A 27,139-nucleotide genomic window follows, 5' to 3' on the forward strand; every position below is an offset into this window, starting at 1 on the left:
CGGATTTTACTTTCCGTCGCTATATTTTATTATTATTATTTTTTTATTTATTAAAAAAATAAATTTATAAAACCAAGATGAGTCGTCTTAAAAAATTTGATGATCATTGACATAAAACAAGAAAAAACATGAAGGTAGAAAGAAAAAGCAAGTGGGACCAAATAGGCTTACATGGCCCAGGCCCAGATCCCATCCAGATCCAATTGTGCATGAGTAAACCTGAAATAGATCCGGTCGAACCGGACGATCAGTAAACTGAGGTCTCCTCTCCGAATGAAATAGCGCAAACAAAACCATTCTCAAGCTCTCTGCATTTATCAAGTCAAACGACAACAAATAAACAGAAAAAGCCGCGCGCCCGCAGAGAGAGAAATTGAGAGAGAGATAGAGAGAGAAGAAAAGAGACCACCAAAGAAACAACAAACTCGGCAATGGACGCTGGAGCGGCGGGCGTGGGTCTCGCCGCAGCCGCCGCGGACGATCCGTTCAAGGGATCGCCGTTCGCCGCCGTCTCCGATTGGAGCTACGGCATCTCGCGCCGTTATCAGCATGTGCTCGACCGTACGACGCCGCACGTGCTGTACCGGTGGCTGGCGTGCCTGGGCGTGGCCTTGGTCTACGTCATCCGCGTGTACCTGGTCCAAGGCTTCTACGTCGTGTCGTATGGCTTGGGGATCTACATTCTCAACCTCCTCATCGGCTTTCTCTCTCCTCAGGTCGACCCTGAGATCCACGACCTCGCCTCCGACGGCCCCTCCCTTCCCACCCGCGGATCCGATGAGTTTCGACCCTTCGTTCGCCGCCTCCCCGAATTCAAGTTCTGGTAAATTCCCCCATTTCATTATGTAGTTCTCACCTTTGGTTTTAAATCGCAATTGCCCTGATTGTGTTTGTTGAATTGCCTTTTAAAGATTGCTTTTTGGTAGTCTCGTATTATAGAATTTGGTTTTGACTTTGTGGTTCTGTGTGGAAGGTACTCTATCGCGAAGGCATTTTGCATTGCTTTTGTTATGACGTTCTTCAGTGCATTTGATGTACCTGTGTTCTGGCCTATACTTCTCTTCTACTGGGTGGTGCTCTTCGTTCTCACTATGAGGAGACAGATAGTACACATGATCAAATACAAATACGTTCCCTTCTCCTTTGGGAAACAGGTTTGCCTTCACCCTCTAAACAGACCCATCTTTTTATTTCAATCATTGATTTCATGCCCATTGTCCTCTGTCTTCCGTGATTCCCATCTTTTTATTTCAATCATTGGTTTCATGCCCATTATCCCGTTTCTTCTGTGATTCATATTTGGTTGTTCTGATTTGCAGCGGTACGATGGGAAGAAAGCTTCTTCATCTTCAACAGAGACCGCAGGCCTCCTCCCCAGGGACTGAAATCTTCAGGTACATTCAGTGAATTTTTTTCACTTCTGTTTAAACATAGGTTATAGGTGCCAATTTATACTGATATACATCATGATACATTATGTTAAACAGCCAAGGGTTTTTTTGGAAGATATATATGGTGTGGAGGAATCATCTTGAGGAGCTAATTCTGGCATCTTGGATGATTTTTTTGGTTCCCCTCGAATATCCCTCTGGACCAGCTTGATTATGTCCCTCTGTAATATTTTGCTTTGGGAAGATGAAGTGGTTGCTGAAGGCCTTTTTCCATTTTGAGTTCTAGTATAAAGGATCCATTTGTATAGAAGGAACATGCTCTACTTTCCATTGCCAAATAATTAATCCAGTGGCATGTACTTTCATGAGCTTTTGCAGTGGGAAATTCTAGCCATCCTCTGCAATTGGGTTATGTCATTTTTAGTTGTACTTTTCATCGTGTACTTTAATCTGGGCTCAATGCAGTTAATTTCCTCGGCTTAACACTGAAAATTGTTGTTTATTTGGATTATGCTTCTTTCACATTGCGAGTCTTGTGAGGTATCAATCTAGGTGCCTTTTGCCTCATTGGTTGTTGTTTATGTTGGAATTGTAATTATTGTCTCTTGTTTGCGGCACAAGAGCTATGCCCAGCTTCTGAACTAGAGATGAAGTTTTACAATTTCTTGAAGAAGTAGTCATAGACCATTTGTGGGTAATAGTGCTATCATTTTAAAAATTGGAATCATACATAGACTTTGTGTTGGAAGTTTGGATGACATTGATACCTTAGAGGACATTGTTGTGCCGATGATGAAGGGCATCTTTGAGTTAAAACTTTCTTTCATAATTTATTGCTTCAATTATGAGATCATAGGAATCATATGCATTAGTTACAATGTGTATCCAAAACAACCTATAAACTTGGTTTGTATAGCATGACTTGGCTTGTAAAAATGGATGAAATCACGGTATTGTATGGAATTTGTGCATCGCAACCACACTCACACTCTGCAACCAAAGACTGTAAGAGGAAATGCTTTGGATGATGAACTTTAGTTTGGTGGCCTGTAATAGCCATAGACTCCATAGAAGGTCTGCGCAAAAGTGAGAAACAATAAGACGACAGCGGCAACGAAGGAGAGGGTGGCCCATGGATTGTTGAAGTAGTTATGCTTCAAACTGGCACGCCAAGCATTCCACCTGTGGTTGTAGTAGCGGTTTACATCCTCCGACAGACGAGAAAGATAACTGTCATTGATATCGAAAACCACCTCTTGACAAAGTCGGTTAAATAGGTCAGCAACCTCAGCATCGCTGCCAAGCCAGTGCTCAATAATTCCACAATAATGGAGGTACCCCACATCCTGTGGAGAGTTGATCAAGTTGTCCATGAAGATCACATAGGAAGTAATGTCATTGCTGCAATCAAGATGACACTGCTCAAACGCAATAAGATTGAGGAAAAGAGACTTGGTTCCATCATGGATCAAGAGCCTAGGAATTCTTAGAATCCCATTCTCGAACTTGACATCCCAGAACCGATCTGTCTTCCTTTTCTTGAACTTGATCCCAGCCTCCCTAAGCTCTGTAACACAATGAATCAACTGTTGCCTCCGCTTATCAGCAACCCGATTGGCGTGTGACCATTTCTTGATCCAAACTCTCGGCGTAGGCTGAAGCCCTCTGCGTAATAGACTTCGCCTGAACACATCAAGGCAATGAAGGCCACCTTGATCAGAGAGTGGATCAAAGGTGTTTGCATATCCAAGTGAAGACTCAAGTTTGTTTCTATCACTCTTTGTTAACGGCTCATCTGTTGGCATTAAAGGATCAAAAAACCGAAGTGCTAGCTTGGCTACAAGTCCTTTCTGCTCAGGATCTCCAAACTGCAGCCCCAACAGCCTATCAAGGATGAAAAGTGGAAGCTGATTCTCGAGCATGATCATGTCCCTCTGAATCGAATGCATTGAACCACGCATTGCAAAGATGGGATCATTTCGAGGGTACCCCAGTTGCTTAAACCCCTCAGCTGCACCACGAAACAGCTCCAGCACAAAGCAACCATCAAGCACCATCATTTCAACAAACTCATTGCTGCTGATCCCCATTGCAACTGGTCCTTCATAGCAAGCACGGGCCTTCTCTTCAACTTCTTTTATAGAATCCAGATAGAGCTGTATGTTCTGGTTGGTACGCTTGAGCATGTGGTGAAGCGAACGCCATTTGTGGCGATCCATTTGGCGAAGGCGTCTCCTGCCATGGTGGTAAGGCCCCAATGACACAATCTGAGGGACAATGGCTTTGTCATCACCTTCTCTTAGGTAATGGGGGACTCTGTAGATGCAGAGCTTTGCCCATGTACCTGCTGCATCGTCTTGACCGGCTTGTTCAAGTTTGTCTTTGATGTTGATCACCCACTCGGAATCTGGTGACTTTGGTTCATCTTCGTATTTTTTATCACCACCATTTTGGATCACAATTTGGAGGGGCGATGGTTGCTGCTCTTGTTTCTGCACCTGCTGATGAGCTTGTTCTGGCAATTCAATGGATCTGTTTGTGGAGGTAGGAGTTGTTGCAATTCCAGACTCTACTGTTTCTCTGAGTTTGACTGTGATGAGGTACCAGCTCAAGAGCTCTTTGTTGAAGACAGCAACCATTTTTGGTTGAGAATGAATTCTATGCTGGGCTTGGTTTGGCTTGGCTTGGATCCTAAGCAATAAAAAGCGCAACCTGCAAAAGGGGCAAGACAACTATGAAGGGGTTGAAAATGATGGGGTTGTTGCCAACATCATGATATAAATTGGGTTTAGATGATATTTTATTTGATACTTTAATAGACCTAAACCAATTATGCAGACCCTTTAGATGTAATGTTCTATTCTTACTCTCATGGTTTATTCTTGTGTCTCTAACTTGTGGGGTATGTTGTTCCATCATCATATTGTCATGGTAGCTATTTTGAATTTAAGAATTCCCACTAGATCAGATTGAAAAGGCTCTCTAAGGGAGGGAAAAAAGGATAAAATCGTTATTAAAAAAAACCAAATAGAAGTTTAAAATGAGGTAATTTTAGACATGAGCACAAAATGAATCAGCAGATGACCTATTAACACCTAATTTTCCTTTCTTAGAAAAGGTTGAGAGGGTTTATTTATGAACTTTAATGGAAGCAAACAAGGTCCTACCACAAAGTCACACAAGTGGCTGATTAGAAAATGAACCCAAAAGGTTTATGACTTTCTTGCACGTGGTAGAAAGAAGATGGGAGGGATGATATTAATAATTGCCAGAAACTTCCTGTTCTTGCATTTTTCATGTGGAACAAAGAACATGCACAGAAGAAGTTGACAGAATATTAATATTTAAAACCAAAACAAAGGCTAGTTTGGTGTTTAATCGTGGCCTCCTTCCACTCCGTTAACAAAGTTGCAAGGAAATGATCTCTGTTATATGCTTTGCAAGTGAAACCAAAATTATATCCATTGTCTGAGAGATTCCAAAGGCAGAAAAGAAAGTGTTGGGAGCCCATTAATTCTCTCTAAACCAAAACCCATGTACTCTTAAAAATCACACAACCCAATTCCAAAAATGTTTTAAATCATTGGAGGCCTTGATGGGTTTGATGATGCGAGCCGCTCTATGGTGATGGTGGGGTCGTATATGGACCATAAATGTGAATTTTCATATTAGCCACATGATTCATCTGAATAATAATTTCACTTAAATTTAATGAAATGATCTTGTGGCTAATATGAACGTCCACATGATAGGTCCATCTATGACATAACACTCTTATTATAGAATTTCACTTGATGCCTCCAAAGCAAACCTCAAGTCATTCCTTTACATGTGACATTTTGATTAATCAAGTGCAAACAATAACAACACCACAAGAAACTTACACATAAAAAGCCCCTGGTTTAATCCCAGGACCTAAACTTTCATTGAAATAGGAATTTGGATTGTACCATTATCAGTTTTCCAAGTGCAATTTCAGTACATAAATCAAACTATTTACAAACAATGGTTTGCCCTAATCAATAAATAACAATAGCCTCGTCATCCTTTTCGTCAACATAGACCACAAAAAGAAACATCGGGCATGCAAACCCCACAATTTATCCAAAGACCCCATCACCATTTTCAAGCACTTGTGACCATTTTGATGTCTTCTTCAGCAAGGAAAGAGCTTGTTGGGTACTTTTGGTCCTCCTTTGTTGGGTAAGAAGCCTCCATTGCAATCCCACACTTGCCAGTGTATGTGGTAGCCACGTTTCTCTCTATCTTAAAATATCCACTCTCACCCCAATTGGTGCCCCATGAGTTCCTTACAAGCCAATAGTCTGTTCCATTCTCCGTGCCATACCCAACAGCAACCACACCATGGTCCAAAGCTGACCCACATTCACCAGTAAACACACCCTGCCAATCACACGGCCGAAATACAATGAGTAATTTACAGACATGTTATGTTGTTAAGACTGTTATATTTAAATACGCGGCGTCATAGGGATGTAGGTGCTTACCGACTGGTAGAGTTGTAGAGCCATGCCACCAGCTTCAATAGCAACGCTAATGGGCTGATGTGCCACGGCTTTCTTCAAAGCGTTCTCATCGTAAGCAGGAACATCTTCGTATCCGTCGATGCTAACGACCTTATTGTTCTCCTGCAATTTATTATTCAAAAAAAAAAATTGTTTGTTAAGAAAAAAGAACGTTACCCTAAAAAGATTATTGTAATTAGGTTAATGGGGATTGAAAATTGGGGACTGACCAGAGCAACGTTACATTGTTGGTCGTATGCTTTGTAAGGGTAGTCTTTTTCAGTGTCCATGCCACCGTTTTGGATGATGAACTCAAAGGCATAGTCCATGAGGCCTCCGTTGCAGCCTGCGTTGTACGACCTGTCGCAGTCAACAAGCTCTTGCTCTGAAAGAGAGACCAATTTGCCTGTGACTATTTGGTTTACGCCTTCCACTGCTGCCACTGTCGAAAAAGCCCAGCAACTTCCTGCACCCAACAAATTTCAAGCTTTTTGTCAGATGGGTTGGCCCATGTAGGCCCAATGGGCCTAATGGTGGTCCTTAAAGGCCCAAACCAAACATGGAAAGTTGACTCTTCTGCAACTGATGAGAGATATAATTTTATTTTTTTATAAATAAAAGCGATAATTTAAATTAATATGAAGTTTATAAACTACGAGAAAATAAATAAAAGACTTTTAAAAACTTTTGTTTTTTCTTTCTGTCTTTACCAATGAAAAAGTAATATTCTAATTCTGCTTTCACGTGAGCTGTCAGGAATCTCAACTCCCAACCGAAAGTCCAAACTACTAGCAAAGCCTTGTCTGCCTACCGTTCGGTGGATCAATAAATTCAATAGTGGAGTGTCACGCAGGGCATCCACTATCATTTACTTTTCCTTTGTGGACAGAAAAATAAAATAAAAAAGTTGTAGCATACTTTGTAACAAAGAAATAAAAATAAAAGTAGAAAGAGTTGGTGTTGAACACAAATAATCCGATTTTAATCCAACAAATCTGTTTAAATTAAATTGTATCGAGACTTGAGTTATAGATGAATCCGAACACGACACGATTAATCAAACCGATTAAACAACCATTTTAGTACAAAGTACCATGTAAATCAAGTTCCTTAATCAACCAAACAACTTTTAAAAAAAGGTTACATAAAAAAATAATTATAAATTTTTACAATTACTGACCGCAATTTCCTTGATTTTTGATGGGGTTGACGGCGCCCTTGACCCTCCAATCCACAGATTCAGGCAACGGCTCACCGACACGAAAGGCATACCTTTGGCTAGGGTTCTTGGCCTTCATGACCCTACGCTTAGGGTCACTTCTGGTGCCCAGAAACTTGGCACGGTACTCTTGGTTGGTCAGGTCAGCAAAAGCGTTCAGGCCAACCTTGTAGGGACGGTCCTGGGCATTGTGCTCATCGATGAACCTCAAGTTGTCCTTGAAGATCTCGAACCTCCTGTCTTCCTCTCCAATCCCGTTGTAGGTTTTCTGGTGCTTCACAAGCCATTCTTGGTAGATTTGTTTGACCTCGGCCTCGCTTCGAGAGCCGACGCCTGAGGCATAGGATGAGAGGGTGAAGGAGAGGAGGAGGAGAGTGAAGATGGTTAGGGACATGGTTGACGACATGGTTTGGGAAAGAGGGTGTTGTTTGTATTTCTCCAAAGAGATGTGTGCAGAAAGGTTAGGGGTCCTTTGGGTTTATAAGGAAAATTCAGGAGAGTTTAATATTCAAGAATATTGGTGTGTCATAAAGGGTAAATAATGTTTTCGTGTGAAACTTGTTTTTGAAAAGGGGGAGGATAAATTTTTGTGTCCAACTATAACACGGTCACATGTTATAATATAAGTTGACAATGAGTGTATATTTTAGGGTTATGTTTTATAACTGAATACTTTATATTGTTAAATTATGAATTTAAATTCAAACTTTCTTACACGAATCAACCTAATCAATAATTCAGATATTAAAATAAATAAGTTATTTTGTGAGTATAATAATAAAAGATATTTGTATGCCATTAATGTAAATAAATGGTATTGGGAAAGGGAGATGAAAGAGGATTGGATGGATTTCAAACTGCCACACACAGACACCATGTGAATTTAGTGTATGATGTATGGACTGCGCAGGCGCAAGCTGCAATCAATAATATGGGGGCTTGGGAACTTGGAATTTGCCAAGTTGAAGGAACTCGTCTTCCCTTGCAGGCTGCAGGAAATGGGTTTTTGCCACGTTGAATCCACTTACTGGTTAACTTGGAGGTAAGGTTTGCTCCTTCCTCCATCCACCAGTCAAACTGCTCGACCAGTGTGCGAACGGGTTAAAGCAGCCTAAAGAAAAGAAAAAGGCCCATATCATTTTCTTACCCAAAAAAAGTAAAAGAAAAAGAATTTCATTATTCCTTTCTTTCTTCATCAAGAAGAAGGAAGGAGCATGAGACTGGAAATAGAGTTAGATTCATTCATCCATTTCATTATTAAATCCCCAACTACTTAAACGGGAAGAAAGAAGAAATATAAAGTTACATTGAATCGAATGCGAAGATGATCTAATGGTATTCTTCAAAAATTCATATAAAGTATTGACATTTAATTCATATAAATAAAATAAAAAATCTTCATGGATAAGTAAGAATTACTTGTATGAGAAGATAATAGAACGCTCCAGCCTCATCAAAATGAATATATCTATATTAAATTTTATTGAAATAATTGGCTCTTTTATGAATTTTCCAATTTCTATGGATGGACCATGGTATGGATGTCTGTCTCTCTTTTACTTGCAAGTTGGAAGGTTAAGTCAAGTTGTATGGATATGTATATCCAACTAACAGTCACTGCAATCAATCAAGCAACTACCCGTCACCCACGACCAATCATATACACACTCTCTCTCTCTCTCTCTCCCCCTCTTCCCACCATTCCTCTAATAATTACAGCACTCATTAATTCGGCCCATCACACCCGTTATGGAGGTTTTTCAGTTTAACTCCCAAAACGAACTCCTTTATACCCATACCTTAATTCTATAAACATGCATGATGACGAAGAGAGAGAGAGAGAGAGAGAGAGAGAGAGAGTCCTCAATTGTGAAAGTGTGTACATAGATTCTAACAAACGATCAAATAATTACAAGATATTTTTATGTTGGGCCAATGCACACATTACAAGACTACACTATCACTAATCAGGTATCGAACTCATGACAAATATATTATTCATGTTATTCTGTGAATATCATAGACTGTAAAACCTCATATTTATACAACATGTTAGAACAATACATAGATCCTAATTCGTAATTTTAGAGGGTAAACTAATGTCCATCAAATGGAGAAAAACTTGTCAACATGCAACAAGTATCTTACATCCACTTATATGCAAGGCACCCTTTGTATGCAATAGGTAGGCAAGTTTTTCTCCTTCGGACAAGAGACGCCTACAGTTAGCGAGCGTTTTTGTTTTTGTTTTTGTTTTTTCCAAAATTGGGCTTTTTCTTGGAACTTCCAAAGAATGCTATCAGTGAGCCTTTTATTTTGTGCATTCTTTAGCAAAAAAACTTGTATGAAACGGGGATAGTACTGTTTTACTATTTTCGGTCAATCATAGACTGTCATGTGAAAAAGTTATCACCCGTGATATACCGTGATTGACCGGAGATAGCAAAATAGTATCATTCCTATTTCATACAAGTATTTCTCCTTCTTTAGGCCCGTGAAGCAAACCGGTCTGCGGATGTCGTTGCCTCGCTTGCCAGGAAGGGGATGTGCTTGGAGTCGTGGCTTGTGCGACCTCCATCCTCTCTAGTTCATATTTTATCTCGGGATGGTCTTCCTTGCCCTCCGCCTGATGCTTAATCTTTTGTTGTGTGGTTTTTCGTTTGTTTTGTTCTTTTGGCTTGTTTTTAGTTCTTTAGTTTGGTGTGTTTGTTCTGTTTGTTTGGTTGGATTTGGCTCCCCTTTGGGCCTTTGCCGGTTGGCTTTTATGATATCTTTGTTGACCCCAAAAAAAAAAAAAAAAAACTGGGTCTATCAAATGGATTTTTGTTTTTCTTTTGGGTGCGTACAAAACAAAGGGATAATGAAATGTGCCCAAGCAAAGGTTTTGCTCTCATTGTCTTTGGGCCATTTATATACGCGTCACTCTGAGAAAGAATTGCAGATTACCAAGCTTTTGAAATGAATGGAAAGGCATTGCTCAGTCATGTTGCTTTCAGGTAAAATCACGAAGGCATTGGTTTGAAATGAATGGAAATTTTATTACATTTGGTGATGTATCGTTTCTACGAAATCCAACTGAACACAACTCTATAATTCCTATTTAGAAAAATATGTATAAAATTTTGAATACAACTTCCTGCAAGGGAGCAGCAGATCAGATGCGGCACGACTCGGTCGATGTACTTTTCTGCAAGAGGCCACAATATCAAGCACCCAAATCCCCAAAAGAAACAAAGAATTGTGAAACTACTCAAATGCACATATCAACTGACTCCCTATTACAGGTGCCTAACTGTACGTACCCACCGAGAACATTTGCTTTTCTGCCTCTTTCAACTAAAATTACCGTGATCCCTCTTCAAATGAATTTCGTCGATGCTGAAGATCCAAAGAAGTCTCAAATTCACACAACTGTATATTTTGAGCGTCAATCGCATGTGTTTCAGTTTTGTTCAGTATGCCTTGCAGTAGCCTGCATGTCGATCATTTTTGTCTCGCGCTTTCTCTTGCTTCGAGAACTTTTCTTCACTCTGGTTGTTCGAATTTTTGTAGAATGCTTCACTATGCGCTCTTCAACTCCAGTTTCTACTTTTCCATCAGATGGGAGTTCAGGAGGAGCATCAGGCCATGGAGTACGTTTCGATGGTACAGTAATTTCCAAAGGAGGATCAATAGTCCATCTGTACAAAACAAAATTCAAACTAATTACTCAAACGGATTGCAGAATAAACATGATGAAAAGCTGACTACAAGGAGAATCAAACATAACTATAGATCAAACTATGATGGTTCATGGATGAAAAATATCACACATTTCAAGTGAGATAAATTTCACTATTGACTATCAGATCACTAGAGTTCAACAAAGAAAGAGGGACGGACCCATGATTTCAGAATGGGGTGGGCTAGATTTACTTAAGGGTGGAGGTTACATTTTGGACTGGGCTAAACCTTAAACCTATATACTAACTATACGGAAAAAAAGGAACAAAAAATCTCACCTGGGCTTGCCTTGGGACCATAAACCATTAACATCCTTACCCACAATTATCGATTCTTGCTGGGATAAGGAAATAACAATAATACTAATGTCCTATTAAAGCATTAAACAAAAACATAAACTAAATACTAGGTGCAATTGCACAAATTCATAAAGGAGCGAGGTTCAAGTTTCCAATCAGAATTGCTCTCATGCAACCAATAACTAAACTACCAATAGCTTGGTAAATGGACATCAAATATAAATCCTAGTTTATACGAATAAAATGTTAACACAATTATATCTGCAACACTCGAACCCTCACATGTGGGCCTCCCCGACCACTGCAGAATTTAAGCAGTAGATTCAAAAGAAATTATAATGTTGCAATAGGAAAGATTTTTGTTGGTATCCACTGTAACAAGAAACTTAACAATTAAGATGTGGGGCAACAATTACATAATACTCTGGCATATACACTACCAGCTATGAAACAAAACTTTTCTGTCAAACTCATACCACAACCACAACCACCACCAGCTATGCATAACCACAATTTTCTCAAATATCAGTCACCCCTTCAAAATGTTATGGCATGTTTACTTAACTAAAACCGGGATGAGAATTAATTTAAATAAGAAGGAACTCCATTAGAATATTTATCAATTGTCTACAATTAGAATCAGAATAAGATTGATTGCCACTGAGATATTTACTAAGTGCAAAACCAAATGGGCTTGTGTTACCAAAATACCTTTCTATAAAATATTTTATATTTTCCTTACCTACTTACTAATAAAATCTTTCAAATGCCAAAATTTGCATTTACTGATAATAAGACTATCGGAATACCTAAAAAATACAAAAAAAGATACGCAATATGTGCCTTGAATCTAGGTACGGGATTCGAGTTTTGGACACAAGTAAATCACCTAAATTGGCTGGCAAATATCTACCTATATCCATAAAAAACTTTCACAGATTATCAAGTAGTTTGCCAGCATTGTATTGATAGATAACATATAATAAGTTACTAAGGTATACATCACACCATTGGGATTTATAAGACATAAAAGGCAAAAAGGGGAGCATCTTTCAGTGTCACCCCCGAACGTAGCGTGCTGTTAATCAGCAGATTGAGAAATCATACAAGTTATGTAGCACATTCGTACAAAAGTTCAACAATAGAGCAAGAGCAGCCTAATATGGACAAGTTCAATACTTCCTAACATTTTTTGAGTATATTTAACATGATTCAATAATGATAATGAACAGACCCAAGATAATTTGCACAAATGAATAATAGGAGCAAAAGATGAAAGACTAACCTGGGAGGAAATTTACTATCGAAACGGGCTTCAACGCGGAGCCACCAGAGCAAAACTTGGCGCCCACAACTTCCAAGTGGCTCAACCATAGATAGGTCCTTCAATAAGAAAAGAGGACTCCCTATATCCTCATCTGCCCCACCTATACTATCTAGATCCTTAACCCACTCTGGTTTATCTTCAGCTCTATTCCAAAGCAACCGGGAATTCAACACAAACCCAGCCCACTCCAGCTTCCTGGGTAGTACAGGTGCTCTATCATCAATGTAATTTGCACTCTTTCCCACATAGGGCAACGAATTAAAGGTGTGCCAACCAACCAACTTATTGGAGGAGTTACAAGCAGGACCTTGAACAGGCATTGATGGGTTCTCCCCATCCTCCTTTTTATGAATCGTGGAGGCAGACAAGTCATATGCATTCTCGGAATGAGCAAGTATTCCAACCGAAACAGCACCAAACCATTTCACGTTCTGCATCTCATCAAAAAGCTCCATACTGTGCATATTACTATCATCCGCAAACATCACAATCCCATCCAGCTTCTGTTCTCTCACAATTCTGCTCCATCACACAATCCCAAAATTCAAATTCATAAACTAAACGCAACCCGCAGTTTATAACTAAAGATATCTTCAATTGCTTCATTCTCACAATAACTAATAAAAATCCTCAGTCTAATTAGATTATCCACAATCATTTGGTTAAGCTTTTAAGTTTTTTTCTTCCTTGAAATTTAACAGCAATCTTCTGAGAACAATTAACAGAAGTAAATAAACAGACAGCAAGCAACTGAGCTAAAAGCACTCGAGATAAACAAAATGAAGATGAAAAAACTGAGAATTCACCTCAAAGCATGAAGTCGCATCCGAGCCTCCAACAGGTGACGACCTTCCCAAGTATTGGGCATTCGCTGATCGAACCCAACGTGGATGATCCGAAGCCCCGACTTGGAAACAATCGAGGCCGTCTCATTGGTAACCCCACCGGCCTCGACGACGATCCAAACGACGTCGTACGGGACCAGCATAAGCGAATGCATTACGCCAGTCAAATGTAGAGCTTGGAAGGTCCGAGCGTAAGTGGGAGTGACGGCGATGACCGTTTTGGGGTTGTTGACTCCGAACTGCCTCCGCTGCTCCCTCTGAACCGTCTCAATTATCCGATGCGCCTTCATCGTCTCGGTCGGGTTCGGATGGGGCCAGGGTCTGATTCGGATCCCGTGCCGCCCGACGACGACCCGGCTACTGGAGCTCGCGGTGGTGGTATTCCTGTTGAGAGTGAACTCGAGGTTCGTGATCGGGTTGGCGGGGAGGTCTAGGGTTCCGGCGAGCTCAGAAGCAGACCGGAAAGGCACCGGATAGAGATTCGAAGAGGAGGTGGAGAAGAGGAAGAAGAAAACAAGTCGAGAGAAGCGGAAGCCGAGGACGAGACTGATGAGGCAGCAGAGGCCATGGAGCACGAGCCAGAACACGGTCGCAGGAGACTTAATCACGCCGTCCGACGACGAATCCAACGGCGCTGATCCTCTGAAGCTGTTGCTCCGTCTGTTGAGGTAGCTCTGCTGCAACGTCGAGAGCTTCATCCCTCTCTCTCTCTCCTTGGAATCCTAGAGAGAGAAAGCAGAGCTAGAATTGGAAGTGTGGTGGTATGGTGTTTGCTGTGTGGTCTTCTTGACTATATCATTTGAGTTCCTTTGAAGTTAGTTAAGCGTGCAGAGAGGAGGTTGGGGATGGTGGCGATGATGGTGATTTAATCTTTGATTAATTAGCTAAATTAATGAGAGATTTCTTCGAATTCACGAATGAATATTAAGGTGGTTAGATTTGCTTTGCTTTTCAATTTCTTCTGTATTTCTTGTCTGCTTTCGGACACAAAGCAACGAGAGAGAAAGAGGAGAGAAAGAGAGAGGAGAGAGAGAGAGGCCCAAAACTGTGGGCCCAGGTGGGCTTTGGTTAAGTTCGGACAGAGAGGGTTTTGTTTTGGGTCTGAGACAGGGATTGTTTGGTTGGCGATTTTTTGGTAAGAGGATTTTCTTTGCTTAATTACACGCTTTTAATGCAAGCAACGATTTTCTTTTATTCTTTTTTTAAAAATTATAATCAATTAATTAAATTTTTATTTAATTGTATGGGTTTTTTTTTTCTCCCAAAGTTAAGAAGGGAATGGAGGAAAATTCACACACACAGATACTATAGGGGTTTGAAATCATGACCATTTAGGAGCACACCAAAAGCCTGGACCAATCCAACTAATACTCCATTGATATTTAGTTGTATAGATTCGCTTCTATTAGTTGATGAGAGTGTGACATTTTATTATTATTTGGTCAACTAAATGGTTGGTGGAGTGAGACCTAAGGAGTGAGGAGAGTGATAGAGATTGACCAACTTTGGATTAATTTGGGGATGGAAAATTGGAAAATAAGGGTTTCCAATTTCAACAATCAATTGCTGATTTGAAGAAGTTGTTAGTGAGAAATTAGGCTATGGGAGTTATTGACTGGTTTGAAAAACAGTTTGTGGGGAATCTAATTCGTGGTTTATATTTGGGTCTAATTAAATGCTAGCCTATTTTGTAAGATATGAAACCTATTAGGATGCATAATTAGCAAGATTGACCCATAACCGGGTGGGGTTGTAACCTGACCCAGGTTAGATTGGTCCCACTCCCAAAAAGTTTAACTCTATATCCGAATTAAACCAACTTAACTTTGTTGTTTTTGGTTGACCAAAAACAGTCCTGAACCTGATGATCAAAGTTTCGTTAAAAAAACACACACACACACCTGATGATCAAAGTGCTACAAGCCCAAATCCCTCAGGAGGCTAGGGACTGCGGCAAACGAAGAGAAAGGCCCAAAAGCTGACAAAGGGATGCCCAACAATTAAACACAAATAAACGCAGAAGGAAAAAAAAGGGAAACCAAACATGTCAAAACACACAAATCTTCATGATGAGCCCTAGCAATTAACAAATCTCAATCTCCTAACTTGACTTACACAAACAGACCTAAGCCAACCACTAATTTAAAACATCGAATAGTTCATAAGTCAGGATGAGAAACGTTGATTCAAATCATGTGTGATTTTAATACAAAGTCGAGCCATAACTTTGAAAAATCGAATCAAACTAGGACAACACATAAGATCTTAGATGAAATTTTGAGTCTTAGAGCTCTAGTCTATTACATTTTTGGCTTTTTTATTGCAAATTGCAATGATGTGCATATTATTTGCAAAAAAAACGGTTCAAAAAGAAGTTGAAGCAAGTGGTATTTTTCAAATTGGTGCTATACAATTTTGGGAAATGAAAGTGATGTTTTTTTTTGTCTATAGGGAAATGAAAGTGATTGGGACACAGTATGAATGGTAGGATATGGGGTTGGTGGGTGGTTATAATTAAGTTGATTAGCTCCACAACACCCTGCATTGTTTTGTTTGCTTGAGACTGAGGCAAGCAGTCTCTCTCAGCCTTAAAATAAGAAAAAGAAAAAAGAAGCAAGTATGAGGAAATCAAATATCAACTGTAAGTAGTTAATAGCAGTTATCCTTATATTTGAAGTGAAGTTATATTTTCAAATCATCCTTCAATATTATTTTTGTCGAAAAAACAATATGCGTATTTGTGATTTAGTCATATAAAGGCACCAAAACAACTTGAATTTGATTAAGATAAAATCTCATTGCTAAAAATTGAGAATGATTTTTGCTTAAATTTATGGGAACAAATAAGAGTCGGTAAGCCCAACCAAAAAAAAAAATCAAGTCGGTGCACGTTTTATATATGGATCAATAATTTTCTTTGTTTTTTATTTTCTTTTTTAAATTCAAATTTGTAAACCAGTTATGAAAATGCTTGGGCCTGGTTTAAACCGTGGGCCATACCTCACATTTGCCCAACATAATAACTCAGCTCAAGTGAGAATAGTGGACCTGGGACTTGACTAGCTTCACATTATCATATTTGTTTGAATTTAGTACTACTTCTCATAATGTTGCAAAAGAAAAACTACCAGACCAAGCGATAATAAGAGCATTTATAATGGACTCCCTAAATTACATTTTTAGACAAAGTTTGAGGAGGAATTGGAAAAATACAATCCAACCATGCTCCCTATCCACCTCCTGAAATAGGGAGACCTCTAGGAGCTTCTAAATCTGATGAGATAGAAAGTAGTCATAGTGGCTCCATATAATTTAATGATGCTTTATTTAATGAGCATTTCAAATCTTTAATTAATGCAAAATATTTTTTATATTATTTTTTAATAGAGATGGACCAATTAAAAAAGAATTATAGCATTTATCACTCCCTACCCTGGAGTTTTTCCCTTGTGGTTTTCTCTGGGAAGGTTTTAACGAGGCCACACATGACATGCCTTTTATTCCTCCCTTCTATTGGAATGAATTCAACCTTTTAAAAAAAAAAATAATAATAACTTTTATATGTTTTTAGCTAAAATTTAAATAAAAAAATAGATAGCATTATTGTGAATGTTCTGAGTAGATGAGTAAAAGCATCTCCAACAATAGTAGCAAATAAATTCTTTAAATTAAAGTTTGTTGACCCACTTGGCAATTTGAAAAGCCTTATTTGCTACTTGAATAATTTTTGCTCAAACAAATTCTTCAATTCAATTAATGCAATATCATTAAATAATAATAAAATATGAATTAAAAAAAATGTTTTAAATGTCTATGTATTTATTATATGAAGAGAAAAAATTGCATGTTTTTAACATTTTCAAAGTAGGTTTTATTTTTTCTAAGTAAATGTTTGAAGAGCCAAAGTCAACTTACCAGTCATGAAGAGAAAAAAAGATATGCAACTTTGATAAAAAGGTTGTTTGAGAGAGTTTTTCTGATGTGACTTCCTTGTTTTAAAATTTTTAAACCGTTGAAAAAGCTATTGTTGGTGCTCATCAAATTCTAACTTGCCCATTGAAGTCGGTTGACTAATTTTGGACGTGAATAATTTTTGTTAGCTTATTCATACAAAGTATGTTGGGTTGGAATTCCAAAACATCATTATTTCCTTCAACACCAAGGTTTCTCATAAGAGTCACAACTAGGCTCCACCAGTGAGAAAAACCAACTTATCTTTCGTGTAGTTATTGCTTATGCAAGAATTTAACTCTATATAGCTTTGACTATCTTCCCTTGCCTTTTCCCATGCTGAAGACTAAATTAGAAGCTCAAGAATATAAAGTGGGCTTCAAAACACAAGTTTCATTATTATTATCTGAACGTGTGGTTTAAATTCAAGAAACAATATCAAGTCTGGTAAAATAACATTACTCGTAATTTGAGTCTCGTCCACCGTCCCATGAGTCAAAAAGGAACAAATGAATAAGAAACGAAAGATAGGAGGATGGTTGTGGAGTTGGTGAATAAATCCATTCGAATTCAAACGCCATATATTAGAGGTTTGTCCATATACATTTGAAATGGATATGGGATGATTAGATCAATAATGTAATAACAAGACACATGCATGTGAGTTGTGACTGGCTTACATCGTCCCATAGTGGTTATGAATAAAATTCTCCCTTACCTACCCGATCACAATTCACAATCAAATTTTATTCTCTTTTAAAAAACCACATGCATGCTTCTTTGTTCTTCTATGTAAATTAGAAAGCAATGCTCGACTTTGGATTTATATTCCTAATCCCTCATCAGGAGGGAGATCTTCTTCACGTAATGAGTGTTATAGACACAAATGTATATGCCTAGCTTTAAACATAGTTTATCTAACTTAAAATATTTATATGATCGGTGGATATATTATATATGCAAGCACATTCTATTTTATTTTCAACTACCATGCTAGATATTGTCTCCTCTTCCTCTACTTAATCAATTTTATGAAAACCAATTAATAACAAGATCCTCTTCCTTCAAATGGATTAAGAAACTCAGACCCCAAGTTTGTCCATGTGAAAGCTTAATATAGAATCCGTAGACTTCTGGTTTAATTTACTTTGTGCCTCTTTCAAGTTGTGTATTTCCAATATATATATATATATATATATATATATATATATTTATTTATTTATTTATTTTAGTTGATTTATACTATTCTTTGGTTTATAATCTAAAAAATTATGGATGTTACGTCGGTATTTAATATTAATTTTAAACAGAGCTTGAGCATTATGTAAGGATGAATTATGGATGTTACGTCGGTATTTCTGGCTATTGGCCGCCCCCGTAAATTACTGACTTTTAGGTGTGAAGTCAAAATTTAGGCAGCCAACTTCAACACGTTTGTTTTTCCCTCTTCTTCTAATTCATAAATATCACCATTTAGTTAATTTCCTGCAGCTTTCCGGCCATTGACTTTTGTACCAAACTAGTCAATCATAAATAGCCTATCAGCCTCACACGTGCCTATTGCACGGGTCCAAATATATATATGTATATATATATATACATTTGTTTATTTGTTTTGTCCCTTTTTTTGGACGAAATTTGTTTTGTCGTTAATTTTTGAAAACATGACATTTGGTTACGGAGGAACTAGTGCTGCTATTTTCAGTCCGTCGTATTTCCTTACTCACTTTGTAAATTTGAAAACATACAATCTTATTTTTGAACCCACTATCATTCCTAAACTACCCTTAAATTAATTCAACCAAATTATCTTCCCAATCAAACTTCCTCTCCATCTCTCTCTCTCTCTCTATCTTTTTATTTTGGTCAAATCTGATTTCATTAAACCACCAGAAGGGGTACGAAACAGGAGCAAGGTCAGCAACAACAGCTAAACCCGCTAAAGACAACGAGACCAATACAAGATCAAGAAAGAGAAGATAAAAAAACTAATCCAAACCAGGAATAGTAAGTAACACAGAACTTCTCCACCAAAACCAAATTAAAACGCATCACCCATCGGAGGACAAGGTAATCCATCCGAGATCAGAAAATGAACAAAGGACGCCAGTGGCTTGTTGGCCAAACTCTCTGGTTCCACCGCCCCAAAGCCAAGAGAGAGAGAGAGAGAGAGAGAGAGAGAGAGAGTGATTTTGGGTCAGTAAGGAGAGGGTGGGTGGGTGGGCGGCGATGAGAAGATGGTGGGGTGCTAGGGTTTGGGGAAGAGGATGAGGGCTGTTGGGGATGGGTGGGTTCTTTCGAAGAGAGAGATGGGAGAAGAGTTGAATTTTTAATTTTAAAGTTTTTTTTAATATTTAAATTTTACATTTTACATTTAAGGGTAAGGTGAATGGAAAATAGGGGTAGAAAAATCAGCACTCTACACTATTGCTGCGTCTGATTTGATTGAGTATAATTTCAACGCGGAAAACAAACAACACATAGGCAGGCACAAGCCCATACCTAGAAGCAACATATTTCTTCACCATTTTGCTGATTTTGTTGCTAGTTTTGCGGCCAATTATAAAGCTCTCAAACTAACATCAACCATATCCCATTCTAATGCAATTTCTCATCAATCCTATGCTTTTGTTTACTCAAATTTTTTGAGGGTGCTACACAATGTGTTCGATACTAACAAATAAATGTAAGATTCAAGTGAAATTTATAAATCACTCAAAATTCTGTATTAGTAACCATGCCCAAACTAACAAAATCATGTGAAAGATCATTATATATTGATCGTCAACCTTACAAGATGGTGTATTAATACTTGGCACAATAAGTATATGAATACAAAATTCATTCTCACGTGTTACTCATTCTGTCAATATCACGTGAACGAAAAGTTCCCACACAAGTTTGTTATGTCCATACTCATCGCATTGGTATGCCATTTTAAAGTATTTATATACACAACTAACTCTTAAATAAAAAAGTTTTAAGTTCGAATTTTCACGGACCAATTCTCCTTTGATGGGTTTGGGTCAAATTTGCGATGGTTTTGGAGTGTTGTAGAGAGTAGCCTGCAAAGCCTGCACAAAATGGCAAATGGTTGATCAAGGAAACTCCTAGTGTCTCATTGCACATGAAGTCACTCAAGAACCACGTCCGTGGTCGTCTTCCATTCCAAACTACAAAAAAGAAATCAACCCAAAAGGCATTTCTTAAACAACAATTTTAACCCTAAACCATATTAACAAATAAATTAGTATCACAGCTCAACTTCTTTGGCTCCATCTATCCAAATCCAATCCCCCACCCAACTCAGTAAGCCACTGTCACATGACACAATGAAGAAAAATTATGGACGTCTTCGTGAAAGTTGCCCAGAGACAAAGTCAACTCTATCATGCTGCCAGACAGCAACTCTTGTTTTTTTCACTCAAAATTATTTCCATTTGGTCACACTCGGCCCTCTCTCTCCTCACACAGATTATCAGATCATCCACATCACTCTTCAATCCAACGGCTTGGGCACCAGCTTTGACCAAATTGAAACTCTGATAAGACTAAAGCAGAGCAGGTCAATGTTAATCCGACACCAAGCATCAAACCCTCATTAGTTTAACAATTTAAACAGCAAAAAAGAAGAAAAACAAATTGTAAATATTCGTGCACTGCCAAAAGCAAAGCTGCTGCTGCTGTTTCAATTGTGTGGTGTAGTTGGATCTTATTCGCACCTACATCTTGACGGAAAGTGCTAGTGGGCCACCGGATATAGATGCCATCATTTTGACCGTAGACGCATTACAACAAACACTTCATAGGCAACCCTTTATCAACACCCCTTCTTCAACTTCTTTTACGCTTTTCTTTCTGCTTTGGCTTTCTTTCTCTCTCTCCCGCTGTCTCTCTCTATTAGCTTTTTTCTCTTTGGTTCTCTGTTTGGGCTCTTTTTTTTCTTGTTATGCTGAAGAGGGTCAGAGATGGCTGTAGATTTTATGGGTTATAGGAACAGCAGCTTCTCTGCGAAATTGGAAGAGAACGCGGTGCAAGAAGCAGCTTCTGGGCTCGAGAGCGTTGAGAAGCTTATTAGACTCTTGTCTCAGGCTCAGCAGAACCAGCACCAAGATAAGTACCCTTCCATGGTTATGGACATGGATTGCAGAGCCGTCGCGGACGTCGCCGTTTCCAAGTTCAAGAAGGTCATTTCTCTTCTGGGTCGTACCCGGACCGGTCATGCCCGCTTCCGGCGAGCACCTTTGACTTTGACTTCTGGGTCCTCTTCTTCTCAAAACCAAGCCCAAACCCAAGAGACCTTCGTCAAGCAAACTCCTTTAGAGTCCACCAAGGTTTACCATGCGACGCCGATCCAGCAGATCCCGCCTCCTCTGCATCATCACAGTACTGTGCTTGAGAGCACCAAGGACTCCTCCACCACAATAAATTTCTCCTATTCAGCTACGACGTCGTTTATGTCGTCGTTGACTGGAGACTCCGACAGCAAGCAGCCATTGTCGTCTTCGGCTTTTCAAATTACCAACATGTCCCAGGTGTCTTCAGTTGGAAAGCCACCGCTTTCGTCAGCTTCGTTGAAGAGGAAGTGCAGTTCTGATAACTTGGGCTCTGGCAAGTGCGGTGCTGGGTCCTCCGGCCGCTGCCATTGCTCTAAGAAGAGGTGGGTCCCTCTCTCTCTCTCTCTCTCTCTCTCTCTCTCTTAATCAATGTCTACGTTCTAATTAATTCGATTTAGTTGTTGGTCGATTTTAACTTGTTGACTAAAAATGAAATTTTGGGTTGTGGGGTTTGTTGCAGAAAGCTGAGATTGAAAAGGGTTGTGAGAGTTCCAGCTATAAGCTTAAAGATGGCTGATATTCCACCTGATGATTACTCTTGGAGAAAGTATGGACAGAAACCCATTAAGGGATCTCCACATCCAAGGTATAATCTTGGAAAGTTTTGACCTTTCAAGTTCAATTAGTTCAATTTCACACCGTTCTCTGCCTAAAACTGTGAAATAGCAACCCTTTCAGGCTTTCAGGCTTTGAGATGTTTTGGTCTTGTTTTAATCGTGTTTTGGTGGTTGTTTTCTATGAAACAGGGGATACTATAAATGCAGCAGTGTCAGAGGGTGCCCAGCTCGAAAACATGTAGAGAGAGCTCTCGATGATCCAGCAATGCTTGTAGTGACCTATGAAGGCGAGCACAATCACTCTCTCTCAGTTGCAGAGACCTCCAATCTCATTCTAGAATCGTCTTAGATCATCAAAAAAACAGAAACAACAATGGTGCAAGAAAAAGCCTTTGTATGTTCATCTTTTTCTAGAGAGAAATTAATGTGTAGCAGAGCAGTGCCAGTAGTGACAGTAGTTACAGTTCCGGCTGGACTCGGACTCGGACTCCAACTCCGACTCAGTAAGACTCAGTTCCATCTCGAAGGAGATGAGAGTGAGTTAAATTAGTTCATTTTGCTGTACAATATGGGGTTCCTTTTTCTCTCTTCAAACACTGTGAATTAATCTTATTCTTATTTAAACCAGAAAGAAATGAGGATGGTGGATTTGGTATTATTTAGTGATTAGTCTAATTGGTTTCTTTCCCATTGGAAAAAAGAAAAAAAAATGGAAATGGGAAAGTGGGTGTTGTTGGGTTCTTCTTCCTCCCTAGTAGATAATTTTTATTTTTAATTTTCTGGATTGATTGATTGCTTGCTTTTACTTTGGTTCTTGTCTTGGATGCCTACCTTCTACTTTTCCATCCATCACCCCAAAGTTTTCTACTTTTTCTTTTGATTTGATTCAATACAAACAGTGAAAGGAGAGAAATTTAAAGAAATGAAAGGGACTGGGTCAAAGAATTGTAAACAAGTGGACCAACATGTCGTATTTGTGACGGTTGACCAAAGGAACTTGTGGGGTTGGCAGTTGGCCAGTTGGAAACGGCTAATTTACTGAAGGTGGGTATCGGGTGATTGATGACTTTTTTTCCAATGCAATTTTGTTGGTTCTTCTTTGGTCTCTTGGGAGAAAGAAAAAATAAAATAAAGGTTGGCTGAATTTGGAGGGAATTGAAAGACAAGAAGAGATAGTTGGCCTACAAAAGTCTTTGGAGGCAAAGGTGTGGAAGCCTTTGATATGGTGTAGGAAAATTAATGCCCAAGTCAAAGTTTGTGGGTGGGCAATAATTTTTTTTTTTCTTTCTTGTTTGCTTTGCTACTTCCTTTGCCTCAAAGCCAGATCTAGTAGGAAAATTAATGCTCAAGTCAAATTTTGTGGGTGCGCAATTCATCATTTTGACCAATTATGGGGCCCTTTCATGGCTGTGCACTAATTTGTTCTTGTTCGCCTTTGGCCGAAAAATCAAACCTTGGTCTGTAAGTATGGTCCCCAAGGTGCGCTATCCTTATCAAAATTCATCATTCACATGTGGCTTCCTCAATGCACAAAGTTCAATCCCATAAAAAACAAATACACGTTCATTGGTATTGAACTTATCATGACAAGACGGAAATGATATTGCTTACTTCTCTTTTTTATGAATTACAGTTTGACAAGTATATAAAATAATTCTTTAAAAATATAAAAATAAAAACTTGTGCACACGTCACACTGCTATTTGCAGGAATGTAAGAACTCTCGCTTACATAGTAAGAAGGGAGCTCCAAAATAAAGGAAATATAATCATAACAAATTTTCTTTTTTCGTACAACAGAAATTAATAGAGAATAAACTCGACACAATACCTCGAATGTATTGATTAATGTTCTTAATCACTTAAGCCGCGAGTTGCTTGCTACAACTGAGGATAAAACTATTCAGCAGAGATTTTAGAATTGTTTTCATTGCTTTTTTATAGATATGAAGTTTAGGTCAATAAAAGGATTGCTTAAACATAACGTTCTTGTTACTGCCATTTTTAAGGAAAAACAATGACTTTCGACGTAAGGGTAAGAATTACTTAAGTTGTTCTGCTATTTGTATAAGGTCTAGACTTGACTTCCCCGACAATGGGGAATTTATCCACTTGAAAAGTCGAATATGAGGAAAGTAATGCGGAACTTGTACAAAACTTGCATCGATAGTGTGTGATTATTGCAGCTTTACGGAAGTCGAGCCCCCATGCTTTTCTAATCATAGTTATTTCACGATACTCATTATTTGGTTTTGTGGTACTAGGTCTATACTCATCCAAATGAAATCAGAATTCAACATATTCTGTTCTATTGCGAAAAATAAAATAAACTGATATTGGAATGACCTCACTCGGAATTTAGTGAAAAGTAAATAAGACTCCAGAAAAGGATTTCGTATTTTATATTTTTATACAAGCAATACTGGAGAAGTGCTACCTCATCTTCCTCATTGTTTAATCTTAAAATTATTTATTGTTCATCGTAGAAATTGTGCAAAGGGGTATCAAAGTGGCAGCCCAAATTAAGGCCCAAGTTGGTAATTAGAATGGGCTTTGATGGGCTTAGCTCACCAAAACGCCATGTCGTACAGCCCTAGCTTTGTTTTTTTTGAGTCAACCGTACAGCCCTAGCTTTAAGCCACCGCGTGCGAACAATTCGAACCCGTACGCAATTCACAGTCCTCTACTGAGTAGCGTAGCGTATCGTCGACTCGTCCCATCTACAACCAAAGGCGGTGATGGGCTGCTTCTCCTCCATCCCCATCGTCCGCTCATGAGATTCAAAATTCCCAAACTGCCCCTCATCTCTCCCAAAACCCTAAATCCTCTCACACCCAAGCCTCACATGGCCTCCCTTCTCACCGCACCCGAAGCCCAAGCTCGGACTCTCCATTCGGACCCACCGCAAGACCTCGACGACGTCCTCTGCTCCGACCAACACCAGCAACAAGAAGAACAACAGCAGAATTTTGCCGATACGGCTGTGTCTCGCTGCTTGAGCGGCGAGTCGCGTATCGAGCGAGCATGGGCTCATTGGTCGAAGCTGGGCCGGCCCAAATTGATTGTGGCTCCAATGGTGGACAACTCGGAGCTCCCGTTTCGGATGCTCTGCCGCAAGTACGGCGCCGACGCTGCGTACACGCCCATGCTGCACTCTCGCATTTTTACTGAGAGTGAGAAGTATAGAGACCAGGAATTTACCACTTGCAAGGTAACAGTGTTTGAATTTGGTGATGAAGATAGCAATGTTTCATTGGTTGGTGGGTTTGATTTTTTATAGTGTTGCAGGAGGACCGTCCTTTATTTGTTCAATTCTGTGCTAATGATCCTGAAGTTTTGTTGGAGGCTGCGAAGAGAGTGGAGCCGTATTGTGATTATGTTGACATTAATTTGGGGTAATTCTTTGTTTAGTATCTTTTATTTATGAAGTTAGCATCTTTGTTCAAATGGGACTGTATTAATATTAGACTTGTGCTTTAAATTTAGTGTTAGTGGGTAGCAAACAAACTGGGAAATGTTCAAATGTTGAAGTGAATTCTTGTTTGCATGTGCCAAACTAGCTCGAGAACGTTGCACACTAACACCTATTTCAAATTCTTGAATACCCTTTGATTTATTGTGGGGTTTATGGATTGAAAGCCTCAAATCATTGAGTTAGTGTGAATTTTTGTTCAGGTGTCCTCAGCGTATTGCTAGGCGGGGGAATTATGGAGCTTTCCTAATGGATAACCTTCCTCTTATAAAATCTCTAGTAGAAAACTTGGTTCAAAACCTTCGTGTCCCCGTTTCATGCAAAGTCCGTATCTTTCCGGATTTACAAGATACAATCAAGTATGCTAGGATGTTAGAGGATGCTGGTTGCTCACTTTTAGCCGTCCATGGCCGGACAAGAGATGAGAAAGACCAGAAGAAAGTCCGGGCGAACTGGGACGCCATCAAGGCTGTCAAAAGTTCTCTCAGAATCCCCGTCCTTGCCAATGGAAACATCAGGCACATGGATGACGTTCACGACTGTTTGGAAGCGACTGGTGCTGATGGGGTGCTTTCTGCGGAATCTCTTCTTGAGAATCCAGCTCTTTTTGCTGGATTTCGAACTGCTGAATGGGTACCAGGGAATGAAGAGAGCAAGAAAGATGGGAAACTGGACCAGGCAGATCTTTTGGTGGAGTATTTGAAGCTTTGTGAGCAATACCCAGTGCCTTGGCGTATGATCCGTGCTCATGTGCACAAGATGCTGGGACAGTGGTTTCGAATACATCCACATATAAGAGAAGATCTCAATGCACAATCCATACTTACTTTTGAATTTCTTTATAGTATCGTAGATCGGCTTAGAGAGCTTGGGGCAGGCATTCCACTTCATCTTAAAGAGACTAATGCTGCAACTATTTGTGCGAATGGTCTGGCTACTTGAACTTTGTGATACTGGTTGAATGAGGTGCTGTTCCAGATATAGGAGTCTTGCCAAAATCAGAATTAAGAATCAGGTTTTCCGTTAGGTTTTTGTTATCATTTTCGAGTTTTGTAATGTTAGGTTTCGTGGCTCTTATTTAATTTAATTCAACTGATATAAACTTACATAGGAGGAGAAGACCGCCTATTTATTTACCGTACTACATTCTTTTGTGGTGATGATTTAGTGTATTTGAGTCTATGGACCCTAAAAAGAAAGGGAGAAACCTCAATTGTATTAACATCCCATTGTGGGAGAATGGTATTGATTCTCTGTATTTCGACCCAATTTGCGGAATGCCTTGTATGATTGTTGTAATCTGTACTCTTTTTCACTTTGGCCTCTGGGTTTGTTTATATGTTGTATTTAGTGTATGATCAAGTTCAGGGGACCAAATTGAAAACTTGTTCAATTCAATCCCTACCAACTAGAATGCGACAATCCATGCGGGTGGTCAACATTACCATCCCCGTTCAACGTTAACAATTTCAAAACAAGTTTCACTGCAAATG

The 27,139-nt window shown here is 39.2% G+C and overlaps 6 protein-coding genes across 6 annotated transcripts; 3 read left to right on the forward strand and 3 right to left on the reverse strand.

The window, feature by feature from the left end:
• The first annotated feature begins 114 nt into the window (after positions 1–114).
• LOC117633158 (protein RER1A-like) lies at positions 115–1,958 on the forward strand. The gene is made up of 4 exons (XM_034366851.1): positions 115–823; positions 974–1,154; positions 1,320–1,394; positions 1,488–1,958. Exons 1-3 carry the CDS (start codon positions 432–434, stop codon positions 1,383–1,385), a joined length of 639 nt encoding a protein of 212 aa, XP_034222742.1. The 5' UTR covers positions 115–431; the 3' UTR covers positions 1,386–1,394; positions 1,488–1,958.
• A 467-nt stretch (positions 1,959–2,425) lies between these two features.
• LOC117631822 (UPF0481 protein At3g47200-like) lies at positions 2,426–4,118 on the reverse strand. Its single transcript, XM_034365136.1, has one exon. The coding sequence runs from the start codon at positions 4,028–4,030 to the stop codon at positions 2,426–2,428; it is 1,605 nt and encodes a 534-aa protein (XP_034221027.1). The 5' UTR covers positions 4,031–4,118.
• A 1,153-nt stretch (positions 4,119–5,271) lies between these two features.
• Positions 5,272–7,622, reverse strand: LOC117630940 (cysteine proteinase COT44). The gene is made up of 4 exons (XM_034363821.1): positions 7,098–7,622; positions 6,148–6,383; positions 5,900–6,040; positions 5,272–5,795 (listed from the first exon to the last, which is right to left on the reverse strand). The coding sequence occupies exons 1-4, from the start codon at positions 7,540–7,542 to the stop codon at positions 5,517–5,519; spliced, it is 1,101 nt and encodes a 366-aa protein (XP_034219712.1). The 5' UTR covers positions 7,543–7,622; the 3' UTR covers positions 5,272–5,516.
• Positions 7,623–10,126: 2,504 nt separating this feature from the next.
• LOC117630941 (beta-1,4-xylosyltransferase IRX14-like) lies at positions 10,127–14,462 on the reverse strand. The gene is made up of 3 exons (XM_034363822.1): positions 13,292–14,462; positions 12,444–13,004; positions 10,127–10,816 (listed from the first exon to the last, which is right to left on the reverse strand). The coding sequence occupies exons 1-3, from the start codon at positions 14,026–14,028 to the stop codon at positions 10,579–10,581; spliced, it is 1,536 nt and encodes a 511-aa protein (XP_034219713.1). The 5' UTR covers positions 14,029–14,462; the 3' UTR covers positions 10,127–10,578.
• Positions 14,463–20,916: 6,454 nt separating this feature from the next.
• LOC117630942 (probable WRKY transcription factor 7) lies at positions 20,917–22,950 on the forward strand. Its single transcript, XM_034363823.1, has 3 exons — positions 20,917–21,941; positions 22,079–22,204; positions 22,365–22,950. The coding sequence occupies exons 1-3, from the start codon at positions 21,250–21,252 to the stop codon at positions 22,522–22,524; spliced, it is 978 nt and encodes a 325-aa protein (XP_034219714.1). The 5' UTR covers positions 20,917–21,249; the 3' UTR covers positions 22,525–22,950.
• Positions 22,951–24,849: 1,899 nt separating this feature from the next.
• On the forward strand, positions 24,850–26,945 carry LOC117633166 (tRNA-dihydrouridine(16/17) synthase [NAD(P)(+)]-like). The gene is made up of 3 exons (XM_034366865.1): positions 24,850–25,385; positions 25,463–25,569; positions 25,850–26,945. The coding sequence occupies exons 1-3, from the start codon at positions 24,948–24,950 to the stop codon at positions 26,586–26,588; spliced, it is 1,284 nt and encodes a 427-aa protein (XP_034222756.1). The 5' UTR covers positions 24,850–24,947; the 3' UTR covers positions 26,589–26,945.
• Positions 26,946–27,139: the final 194 nt, after the last annotated feature.

The sequence above is a fragment of the Prunus dulcis genome, chromosome 6 (assembly GCF_902201215.1).
Source record: "Prunus dulcis chromosome 6, ALMONDv2, whole genome shotgun sequence".
Lineage (NCBI taxonomy): Eukaryota > Viridiplantae > Streptophyta > Magnoliopsida > Rosales > Rosaceae > Prunus > Prunus dulcis.